At 33.7% G+C, this 13126-nt stretch overlaps 1 protein-coding gene across 8 annotated transcripts in view; it reads right to left on the reverse strand.

Annotated features, from left to right (window-relative positions):
• LOC133200111 (multiple PDZ domain protein-like) overlaps positions 1 to 13126 on the reverse strand; it is an 82270-nt gene that overhangs the window by 49627 nt on the left and 19517 nt on the right. For 7 of the 8 annotated variants that reach the window (XM_061335854.1, XM_061335851.1, XM_061335850.1 and 4 more), the window contains 8 exons: positions 12521 to 12655; positions 8557 to 8847; positions 7651 to 7774; positions 6750 to 6841; positions 3739 to 3874; positions 2330 to 2563; positions 619 to 702; positions 173 to 342 (listed from right to left, as the gene is read on the reverse strand). In XM_061335854.1, the coding sequence (XP_061191838.1) occupies positions 173 to 342; positions 619 to 702; positions 2330 to 2563; positions 3739 to 3874; positions 6750 to 6841; positions 7651 to 7774; positions 8557 to 8847; positions 12521 to 12655 (1266 nt within the window). Of the gene's footprint in view, positions 1 to 172; positions 347 to 618; positions 703 to 2329; positions 2564 to 3738; positions 3875 to 6749; positions 6842 to 7650; positions 7775 to 8556; positions 8848 to 12520; positions 12656 to 13126 lie in introns of all 8 variants that reach the window. The other variant, XM_061335847.1, reaches the window with a different exon arrangement.

A 13126-nucleotide genomic window follows, 5' to 3' on the forward strand; every position in this document is an offset into this window, starting at 1 on the left:
TAATCTAAGTTTCTATAAATATTAAGACTTGGACAGTATTAAATGTAGATGTCTTGATAACCACAGATGAAGGATCACCAGTGACACATTTATAACAAAATTAAAATCACAAAAATTTAACACAAAGAAGCTGCATGACAATAAGTGTGTGGTTACTTAGACATAAACAAACCTCTAGCAGTTCATCCCCACTCTTGAGGTGGCCATTGATGCCTACTGGACCATCACTGAGGATAAAACGGATGTAGTGATGGGGGCGAACCTCTACCCCCTTCTCCACATCAACTGTCCCCTCCAAGCTGATACCCAGGCCTCCCCCCTCACGAAACTTGGACAGCTGGGCTACCTGAAATAATTATATCCGAGCATTAAATGTGAGTTGTATTATATAACATGCAAGCAATTCATGTGAGCTAAAAAAAAAAGATACAGCAATTATCTCTCAGCTATAGAGCAAATGAGCTCTGTTTTTGGAAATAAATTAAACCTAATGCAACAAAGATAGCAAAAGACCATCACATTCAAACAAAACTGATTTGTTTGACCATGATAAATTCAAATTGCCTCATTATAACCACTTCATTTCTAAATGGACTGACCTGCTTTCTTATACAATACTCACCACAACTTCAAATTCGCTGCCTACTATTGGTTCCCAGCATGCTTTGATGGCTTCCTCTACATCTGGGGACAAATCACCAGCTAGAAATAGAAATATCACTAATCTTTACTTTCCTATCAAAAATTAAACAGTTTAATTATGTAATGACAAAATATTTTAATTTCATTGCAGATTAGGCATGAACTTGATGTAGTAGGTAGAACTTGTTAACCTTTCAGTCCACTTCTTTAGCTATCTCATGACATGCTGAATAAATCTATTTTTTGTACACTAATCTTAAAATTTTATTGTACATGCTAGCTAAGGAGCATGACACAAGGTTTGAACTTTTATCACATGTCTTCTCTAATATGGTATGTTTTTGCTCTTTTAGCAAACTTCTGACAGTACAGTATCACAAAGACCAAATTCAACAGCCTTATAAAATCCATTCAGTAAGAAATATTCAAGAGTTTTCATTGAAGTACTTGTATGTTTTTTTAATTAAAAAAAAAAAATCAAAAGTTCTTCCTAAATTTTCATTTTGTCTATATTTTATTTTTTACTAACAATAGATAAAAAGACTGTCATTTTTAAATTAGGGCAAAAAAAAAATCAGGATAACTGACTCAGCATAAATATCAATTGGAACTTTATATCCTATATAAAATAAATAACAGCTTTGAACAAGGATCATAAACAAGTATGTTAGCCTTTCTAGTTCATGGTAGGTTCAACAGATAAAATAGAAATTCTATGTCAACTTCAAAGCTAAACCTTTCACAGCATTTTTTCTATCACAGAAAACTCCAAACACTTTCAGTTTTTCTTTGATCTCCATATGATAAAGAGACAATTCTCTGCTCTTTACCAGACCTTTAGGTTTATTGATCAGCTTATTGTTCTTCAGCAATCAATTGTTAATCCACTTCAATGCCAGATTAATTTTCCCATGAAAAAGTAAAGTTTTTAGATTTTCTAATCTCAGACAGACATCTCCTTGAGAGTAATTCAGCCAAACTATCCTGGAGGCCTTTTTAATAGATTAGAAAACATTTGAAACTAATGGAATCTGTATCATCAATATTTATAATGCCTTCTCTTTCAGGCTTATCAAATTCATGAATTAGTTAGAGATAAAAACAAAGAAACCAAGCATGCAATAAATCCTATAAATGTTTAAAATGTCTCATTTATCCTCATCTATGACAAAGCAAATTCCTACTCATTTCTTGGTGGCTATAACCCCACTATCTTTCATTGAGTAAAACACTGCTCCCTAGGAATTGATGTCTTACATATAGACTGTTATTTTCCCTGTTATTCGGGTGATCATCATTCCTAGTCACGCTTAGTTGTACAATGTAATGGAATGACAGGATTCCAATACTGGATTAGACCATTCACCATAATTGAATGTTTTCAGGCACAAAATGTTATTGTTTAATGGGAAGACTTGGATCAGAGAAGCCATCTTGGGGCTTACTCAGGTATTATTTGTACTACATAATTTATATGGGAAAGCTGCGAGCAGTAGTTAATGGCCTTTACTCACAGAGAGTTGCAGTGTCGCTGAATTTTAAGTGTATATGATCAGGAAGTTCAGCTTCTAGCAGTATACTCAAAAACGTACCTAGTAATCCCAAAACCTGGTTGACATTCACACTGCTAATGTGAATATTGAATTGACTCCTCAATTAAATAAAATATGTCTCAGTTTTCACTCACAATAATCTTCATCTGTGCTCAGGGTTATGTCATGAAGCTCCACTTGTTGGCTGGGTGGATCCAGGGGAGAGTTTTGTTGGATATGGTTCACCAGTCGAGCCTGAGTGGGCTGTTCAATCATAGGGGAGGTAATGGTAGCTGGACCATCCATGGGGGGCATCACGGGGCCATCCATCTGGGAGGGTGGGGGAGGGGCAACGACCATTCCTTGTTGAGGATTGAAGTGGGGCTGAGCTAAAAATTTCAATTGGTAAAGGTCATCTTCAGTAATCAATTCAACGACAAAGACGCAGATTCTATTAAGTGATGCATGTGAACATAAATCTGACAATAGATAGCAGAATAACGGTTGAGGCAAATTCATACAGTGCAATTCATAAATGCTAATTTCACATCAAACTGCAGCACATAGTTTAAATGAAAAAAAAACTATCATCTGACAACATAGGTAATCTATAAATGTGTCTGTATTAGCAAATTGGTTAGCCACAAATTTACATATTGCATGCACATGAACTGGTCCAGGTAAGTCTCTTAGTTCTTCTATAAAGGAAGACTGCTAATAATGCAATACATTTACACATAAATTATATATAATGGGATAGACACAAGACATGAAAGACGACATAAATCATAAAAGTATTGATTTTTGCTTCTTTTGCAATTATTCAGTGCTGGGAAGATGTTCATGGTGCTCTGTTGTGATTATCTATCTCGTCAAATTAACTTTTATTACATTCATGGAAATACTAATAACCAGCAGCAAAATTAGTGATTCTATTTGTTTTTTTTCTCCATGTTGCTCTGCAGAAACGTCCATATCAGAAACAAATTGTCTTTTACTGTTTTATTACTTTTCATGAGTTTGGTAAGGAAGGAAAAATTGGGAAGATTCGATGTGAATTATTTCCAAAAATTGAAAAAAAATATACACTGTGATAAGAAAAAAAGTTTTATTCATGAAAATAAGCATACAGCTTTTGAAATCAAGTTCTATTCTGAAAATCAAATGGAAGGGGAGGGGGGGTTAGCACAAGAAAATCAAGGTGTACAAGTTCCATCTATCATCAAGAAAGAAGTAAGATGGTTCTAAGCAATCACCTCTTAGCATAATTTTCATCAAAAATTTGTTTTGTTAAAATTTCTAGAGAGTGCTAAATGTATCAAGTCACTTTCAATGTAATGTGTTTTCAATGTTTCTGGTTCCAAAGATCTTGTGTTCTGATATAAAAATACATTTAAGCATATCAAATTGAGACCTTCATTTAAATAAAATTGGGGAAAGCCATATTATTACCACTAACTTCAGTTGAATCATTAAAAAAAAAAAAAAATTGAAAACAATGGATTATATATCAATTCTCATTTCATTTTCATGTAAATATTTCTTATTAATAAGAAACACACACCTAAATACTGCTGGAGTTTCTCATACTTTGGTCCATGTTGGAATCTTGCCAGCTGTAGATGTACCATTTGACCTGTGTTACGGAGGACCTCCACTGCCTGGTGATTGGTGAATCCATGCAGAGGCTGGTTATCCACCTATAAATAGTAACAAGAATGAACAAGATACTCAGGGGCCATGACTGTCACCTAAGCAACATTACTGATTTTGAATACTCTCTAAAACATGAACCACCTTTATGACACAGAAGTGTCTCAAGTTGCTCTGTTACAAATTCACGCCCAACGAAAGATTTCATATTATTTATAAAATGATCTTGAAATACTGTGATGACCTATACCCCCCTTCATCTCTTATGTTATACACCCAGGTCTGGTTGATATTGATTCTGATATTTCAGAGAAGAAGCTAAAAATGATGGAAAGTTAATGCTCTTCTCACATCTGTGAAAGAGAATGGATACCAAAAGCTCACCTGAGTGACTCAGATGATCTTAAGTAGAATTGAAAATGACTTCAAATAAATAAAAATTTTACTGCAGTAGTGTAAAGTAAAATATATTGAATCTTCAGAGACAGTCCAAAATGCTTTGTTATAACCATTTTGCATTGTACTTTAATCACAGTCTTCCAGTTGCTTAATAAAGAATGCTATTCAGATAAATTGTAGACATATAAATATATTCAGATAAAATGTAGACATATAAATATATTCAGACAAAATGTGGACATATAAATATATTCAGATAAAATGTTGACATAAATAGTTTCATCATAACACTATGTGATCTATATATCCACACCCAGTTGAATAGATACATGATCTAAGAAAGTTATGCAAGATTCTGCCCATATTCAAGATTGATGAATGATGGCATATTTCATTCCAGATAAACACCGATAGAATGCCAATATGCAGCTTTCAATGAAGGCTAAAACTATGGGAACTTTATTGGTCTTCACCCTCAGATGAAATTGAAAAGCCTTTAAAAGCAGAGTTGTTTTCCACTTAAATTGAATTCCTATTGTTTTCAATATTAGATGAATTAAAAGTTTATTGATTTATATTAGTTCTGAGAACTTTAAATATAACCTAATGACATCAGAATATTTTTATTGGCATCTCAAACAATAGCTGCAATATAGAGAAAGGCTGAAAATAGCAGTCTCGAGACGGCTCATCTCAGAATATCTAACAATAGCTTGTCCTGAACGGAAACTATATCCTTCATTACACTTAATAAATAAATCACAAGAAGTGATGCCTTAGGTAAAAGCCACTAAAGCACATTTCCTACATAATTTAACACATGAATACTTCAGAAACACCTCGATGGGCTACTAGCAGGCATTGTAATTCTCCCGACGAGAAGTCTTTTTAAAATTTCACTTTTTCAGGAAGATAAACATTAATTACTAGATTGCTTTTCCATGTAAACTTCAGACATGTTCATTAAAATTTAAATCTTATTTCTCAGCTTGATTCACTTTTAAAAAGTCTATAGCACAACAAGTCCAATATTGAAGTCCTGTAACTTGACAACTCATAATGAATAATTAATTAGCACAGCATGTTTTAGAAAGGTTAATGGTTTTTACACTCCATTTCAATTCAAAGTGTATAATAATATCTAATCAGTATAGCAGGGCAGGCAACTTTTTTATTTCAACATTTCATGGCAGTTGAGATACCTCATACTAACAATTAAAATTGGTGCAATGACTGCCTTGTATAATCTAAGTGAGGCATACCTAAAACAGACCTATATGTTGACCTTTATAACAGGTAATGCTACTTATACACTGTGCCTACATTCATCATTATCATTAAGAGTTTATCCCCCCTCCCACCTTCCCTCATCCCCCCTTACCAAACTTTGTATTGGTTGAGATTGCCAATATATATATATATCTTTATTTCAGGTTTCATATGCCGTGCGCCATTATTACAGTTGACTTTCTATATCTTGTTCCATTACCACAGGTGACTACCAATATCTTGTTCCGTAACCTCTGATTAGTTTGTAGCAAAATGGCAGATTCAGTCCGGTCCTCAACTATCACATGAAGATGCCATGTATCCTATACACTATCACAATCAAATCATAAAACCAGTCACATACCCAACATGATGTAAAACAAATTGCAGTGTCATACTTCTAAGGGGTTTCATTTGACAGCAGACATTGTTTTAATTTGTGATGTTACTAGAATGTAAAAGTTAAGTTTTAAATCCATTAGTCCTCATTGAATTAGATTAATAGCATAATCATCTAGTGACTAAGAATAGGGTGATATTTGGTCAGCAGGTTCTATACCCTGTAAGATATGAAACTTACTGACTTGATAGAATCCCATACCCAGTCACATAATTACTATCTACATAATCATACCTTGCACCATTATCACAGGTGAGGTTACCAATGCCATATTCCATTATTACAGGTTAGGTTACCTATGCCTTGTTCTATTATCACAGGTGAGGTTACCTATGCCTTGTTCCATTATCACAGGTGAGGTTACCAATGCCTTGTTCTATTATCACAGGTGAGGTTACCAATGTCTTGTTCTATTATCACAGGTGAGGTTACCAATGCCTTGTTCTATTATCACAGGTGAGGTTACCAATGTCTTGTTCTATTATCACAGGTGAGGTTACCAATGCCTTGTTCTATTATCACAGGTGAGGTTATCAATGCCTTGTTCTATTATCACAGGCGAGGTTACCAATGCCTTGTTCTATTATCACAGGTGAGGTTACCAATGCCTTGTTCTATTATCACAGGTGAGGTTATCTATGCCTTGTTCCATTATCCTAGATGAGGTTAACTTTTCCTTATGCCATTATTGCAGGTAAAGTTACCTACCTTTTACTACTAACACATGTGACATTACCTTGTACTATTTTCCCAGGTGAGGTTACCTTATCTAACAGGTGAGGTTTCCTATGTCTGTATGACAATGAGGATAATCATACCCCTTTTTTTTATAAGAGAGTTGAGTATTTAATTACCTTTATTATCTGATCATTGACTTGGATCCTACCATCTTGATCAGCAGCACTATTTTCAGCCACACTTTTCACAAAAATTCCACACAGATCATCTAAAATTATTAAAAATAAAACATCACAATCACAAACCTGAGTCAGTATTAATATATTACATTTCTACACTAGAATGCATTTACTGATTAAAGTAGTTCTTCTTAATATAGCAACTCTGTACCATGTTACAAAAAAAAATCATATACTTTTATCAAACTTTATACTGTTATACCACTTTGAACAAAACTTAAGACTAGGTTCAATAAATGTAAACTTGAATGTTGAGTTCTTATATGACATATTTTGATGTTTGGGTCCTAAGGACAGATTTGTGCCATGCTGCTGTGACGTCATGCCAGCTGTGGACCAGATTTATGACAGATACAAATCAGGCATCATGTTGTTAAGGCAGAAAATCAATATAAGTATATATGTTTATATTCCGAATATAAACAATTCACAAAATAATTAGTCACCTTGACTATCAATTCTGCCATCAAATCATAATTTAAACTTTTTATTTAATGCATGTTTATTTGAAATCTAATTTTGCTCTGACCACACTTTGTTGTCAAGTATTAGTCTAAAATCATAAAATTTCCACGTTTATACAGTTTCTTTATGTTGTTTGTGTATAATGAAAGCAGCATAAATGTAGAAATCCTAACAAGACATAGATATTAAATCATAATTATAGTACTCCTTTATCAATTTTGTTATTTCTAAATTTTATTCTCCTTTTTCCTCACCTTGCTACTTTATTATTTTGTACTTCTTGTTACAATTCATGTCTTTGTAACATGCAGACATTCAATATAATTGTATTCACTACAACATGTTTTACTATTTATACACAGTTGTGATATACCTGGGGCATTGTCCTTGCCCACATAGCCAGCGATGGTGATTCCGAGTCCTTGACTGTCCTTCATTAGTGTAACGTCAAAATACTCCACCTCCGGATACTCTGTTCCTACATCGTTATACGGAGGCTGAAAGACAAAAAAAAAACAAATTACTAAAGGGATCCAAAATCACAAAAGTCTAACCAGGTGGAAAAATTCATTTTTTCACCTTTGAAAATACATGACTAACATATTATACAGTATCTTCTTTCTATGGTAACAAATTTAATCAGCATCTCTTGATATACCCAAAAGTGAGAGATCTGCTTCAAACCTGATCTTGAAATTTTGCCTTGACCTCAACATTTGGGATATTGGGGGTACACTAGTATTCAAAACAATGTAATGTCAACTCACTTATATTTCATCACTGACAAGATGTCTAGTTATGAAATATTTAGGATTATGGATTTTTTTGTATCCTGGACATCAGACAAGAATTAATATAAATCTATAGTGATAATCAGTTGATGTGTTGAAGCATGCATAAAAGAGATGGCATTCAGCAGATAATGGCTACTGACAGATACTACATGCATCTAAATGATGATTAAATTTGAAATCATTGAAAGAAAAAAAATGAATTTTCTCGGAAATAACCAACAATTGTTTGATGGCTTTATAATGCATATTCATCTAAACCATCATATTACCAGTATTGGTAAATAACATTATAGGGAGAAAAAAAATTATTCTGTTGATGTTTTTAATTCTTACAGCAAAAAGTTGAAATAGCATGTGCATTGGTAAGTTATATTTCAGGTTTGATGAGAAAACAGTATACTTCAATTTCTTTTTATTTCAGACAGAAAATTAAGCTGGCTTAGAAAGATATACCATGAAAAAAAAATCAACCAATCATACTGTACCATGTGAACTTGGATCATTCCCCCAGCCAAGTCATCTGCCATCTGCTGGCTAAAATGGTCTCCATGTAACAAGGCATTGATCTGCTGGAGGTGTTCATCCAGCTGATGGGTGGGGACAATAGGAGCATGGGGGATGGGGTAGGGGGAAGGTTCATTGACCGGTCGGGCCACAATCAGACGGACCTCACTGCCAGACTGACGTAACACTGCTGCCACCTGCTCGGAGCTCATGCCCCTTACATTGACCTCTCCAATTTGTAGGATGTGATCTCCACTATGTAATCTCCCATCCTAAACGACCAATAAAAATGCTTAGTTTTTCATTCTAATAGACTTATTATAGTAACATCTATTTTTCAACTCTTTAGTTATAGGCCTTTTTTTAAATGGATAAATATACAGTTCTTTAATCATGTTAATGGACTTGACTGATAATAATATAAAAAATCGCTTCAAATAAACCAAAGAATATCACCTTTATAAGAAACTCACCTTTCTACATGTAATATGCATGCTTTGAAGCATTAGAAAACATAAAGTAATACTTATATAACAAATTAAGTTGTGAATAATTTCTATAGAAATCATACATTTATTTCTGAAGTTACTTCCACGAACACCAACGTCTGCCAAATTATCAGTAGCAGAACAAAGTGACTTGTAACTCAGCTAGAACAAAAATGTGATGACGGGAGAGAGATGAGTGATAACTTTCAGGGAGAAACTTAATTCCACAGTGTATCTACTTATACGAAAAATACTTCCATCACATTCAATTCTGAATTATGAAAGACAATGACAAATGCATGACAACTACTGTATTTTTTCTCTTCAAATCATAAAATATTTATGGCCACAGTTTTATGACAAATCTCTACCATATCCAGAGAGAAGACCAAAATAATCAAATTTTGCCTCAGAGGTAATTAAGACAGAAACCAAAAGTAGCAGACTCTTTAAAGGTCAACAGTAAAATGAAAAGTTAAAGCCTAAATCTATCCTGGCATCTAGCTCTTCAAGCTCTGGCATTGGAGATACACTACGGCTAACGAGTTTCTGAAAAGCCATGAAACTGACATATTCTGACAGTGGAACAAGGGCCGCAGCACAATTGTTGCTGTAAAAGTTACATCCAAGATTTGATGAAAACAATCCCTCCCAGGAACCGGGAAATTCTATTAACTTAGCTTTAGGCATTCTCTACAGACCTGATCTCCATTGATCTGCAGAGCTCCGAAAAAGAAATGCAAAGTATCATTTATCCTAAGAAAGGTCTAAAATGGGGTGTTAGAAGCTATAATTTGCCAATGAGGACCCCTTAACTTAGAGGTGATGGAGAATTAATCATCGGGAATCAAGATGAATACACTACGGGGGATCACACTGATTTGATACTTGGATCATAAGTGATAATCAATTCATGAAATACTTGTTCCTTCGTTTGACAATTTGAGACCCCCAGACCATCATCTTTAAATTTTAAGTTATTTATTCCATGCTATTTTGTAGTTAAGACAGATTACTGATTGATGATAAATCAATTTTTATGCCCCCGGATCGTAAGATCCCGGGGTATATTGTTTTTGTCCTGTCTGTCTGTCTGTTGTCAACTTTAACCTAGCCCATAACTATTGCGCTGTCAAGGATAAGGCTTTTAATTAATATTTGACATGAGTGTTCATTATGACAAGACCTTTCCATTGGTACAGAAATTTTTGATCATGTGACCTCAACTGTGACCTTTGATCTACATTTGAAAAACTTTAACATTGGCCATAACTATTGCACTGTAGTCTACATCCCACTCCAGAATTGTGTTACCATCAGGGGCAAAGTGTTTCACAAACACATCTTGTTCCTCATATTTTCACACCATATATCAATCACAGACTTACAAAATGCAAAAAAAGTAATTTTTTTTCCCAAATAAAATAGTACAAGGAATATATGTTCCATTGCATATTGTTAAGAGTCATGTCCCTTATGTAAATAAACAATATTGGAGGTACATGTAATAATTCTCTACCAAACAAAAATCTGGGGGTAATGGTAGACAACAAGTATGAAATAAGGTTATTACATTATATTTACATTTGCTGATGTCTTTCCTTATATAACAATACTAATTAAAAATGACTTTCAATTTTCAATGACATGCAGTTGGTCACATGATCAGACTTTCTTGTGTATGGAAAGCAAACTGCACGAGCCATTTGGAAAGTTCAGCTTGTGATGTCACATGACGTCGTAGGTACGTTATGTTGCATTTCCATAACAAAGTTTAAATAGTGCCTATTTTCCCTTGTAACACGAATAAAAGTAAATTATAAATATAAGAAATAAAATATCATTTTTTAGAGTTTCATTGGGATATGACATGAAGTTGGTACGTGATCAAATCTACTATAACGCCCTTCAGGCATTATAGAATATGATCACGTGACCGACTTCATGTCATATCCCAGTGAAACTCTAAAAATGATATCTTATTTCTTAATCAATTCATTTGGTCAGATTGTAGAAACAGGATTGAAGTCAGACATCAAATTATGAATGGGTCTAAAGATAAGTCATATCTTTAATAGTTCGTCTGATTTTGGATTCAATATGTTCATTTCTATCAATTTCTTGGATAAAGAATCTTTTTTTTTTTTTTGCTCAGATAATAAACAAATTCTTTATTTTTCTCCCCCTTTATGATGCCCTGACCATTTTATGAGATTAACAACCATCATTGAACTGTGAACTATTCTTACTAATATGTTCTCCTTAATACATGTATACATAACAAAAGTTAAGGTGCCAATGCTTAACAAGAGGCCTATGGGCCACAACACTCACATGGGTCACTGCCCTGCGGTTCTTCATCAGCATTTTTTTTTTAATTTCCCTTTTTTAATCTCATAAAAATTTTGACTCCATATTGTGGACCAAATTCTAACCCTTACGAAGTTATAATTTAATCAAAGTTGCATCCATACAACATTGTGATGCTTCAATATAAATACCATCAACATGGCCCTGATGTTATGGAGAAGATTTTTTCTTCTACACATGCATTATTTAGAATTAAGATAATTGGTTTCAACCAAATCCTAAGCCTAGAGCTCATAATTTTGAAAAAAGTTATCTTCACAACTTTGGTATATTTTGCTTATAAACGTGATGTAGTGTGGTTTTGCCAGTCTTGAAAAGATTTCTTCCTTCCTAAATTAATTCCCTTATAAAATTCTAATCCCCTATTGTAGACTCAACCTATTCCAAAAGGCCCTGAGCTGAACAAACTTGAATTGTAACTACCTGAGATTACTTCCATATATCAATAAGACTCATCATGGCTTTTGCTGTTCATTAGGGAAAGAATTTTAAATATTTTCCTACATATTCTTATGTAAAAATTTGATCACCTATTGTGGCCCCACCTTATCCCCATGGGTCATGAATTGAACAAACTTGAATCTACACTATCCCACTTGTTCGTGAGAATTGTTTTTAAGATGTCATTAATTTTTCACTAATTCTTAATCATCTCCCCTTGAAAGAGGACAAGGCCCTTCATTTGAACAAACTTGAAACTTGAATCCAATTCAGCCAAGGATGCTTTGTGGCAGTTTGGTTTGAGCCTGGCAGTTCTTGAGAAGTAAAAAATTTGACAACAGAAATGGACAACAGACGGACGTTAGATACCCTTCGATAGACAACCTCACTCGAGCCTTTGGTTTAGGTGAGCTAAAAATACAGCATTTACTGAAACTGTTTGAAGAATTATGTTGTATCTTTGACATACTATTTATCTGCATCTCTGGACCCAGATATATGGATGGTCCTTGACAAAGTGCACCTTACACTGTTTGATTGCACATCCAATATGTTTACAACTTACACACAATTATAAAGCCTGAACTACTGAATAATACTCATCAGTCTTTATAAAAAAGTCCATGATAAAGACTTAACTACTTACAATACAAGCAATTCCGCCAGGTAAAATAGTCTTAACAATCACCCCAGTGCTTCGTCCCCCAAATATTCCGAATCCTAGGCCTGATCCATCATTTATTAGGTCTATCACTTCAATCTGGGTCCACTCAGTGTTCAACTGAAAAAAGAAAAAGAAGCAAATAGGAGTTGGTCAACCAAGTGGACAAGGGGCAATTTATGCAGAAAATCATTAGTCTAATTTTATTTCAGGAAATGATGTAGAAAAGGGTGGAGATTGTTTTGTTCACAGAAGGGATAATTTCTGATGATTAATTTCATTTTCAAATAGGAACAGATTTCTGTAATATCAAAAATTCATTTTTGGTAGCACTCTACATCCACGAGGCAGTATTTTTAAACAATGAAGGATCTAAACCAATGAGTTGTTATTCCTTAATATACATAGTTTTTATGCTTTTGATATACATGTACTTTTCTCAATTAAAATGCAAAAAAAATTTTTTTTTTTTTTTAGATTTTAAGCATTTCAACATTTTCCTTATAATGTCTACACTTGTAGGAGACTATGAACCACAGATATGAATGATTTCTATGCTATAATATAACATTGCCCAGTTTAATCTTATAT

Source organism: Saccostrea echinata, unplaced genomic scaffold (genome assembly GCF_033153115.1).
Source record: "Saccostrea echinata isolate AGI-Se365-2 ecotype Australia unplaced genomic scaffold, CSIRO_AGI_Sech_v1 ptg000037l, whole genome shotgun sequence".
Lineage (NCBI taxonomy): Eukaryota > Metazoa > Mollusca > Bivalvia > Ostreida > Ostreidae > Saccostrea > Saccostrea echinata.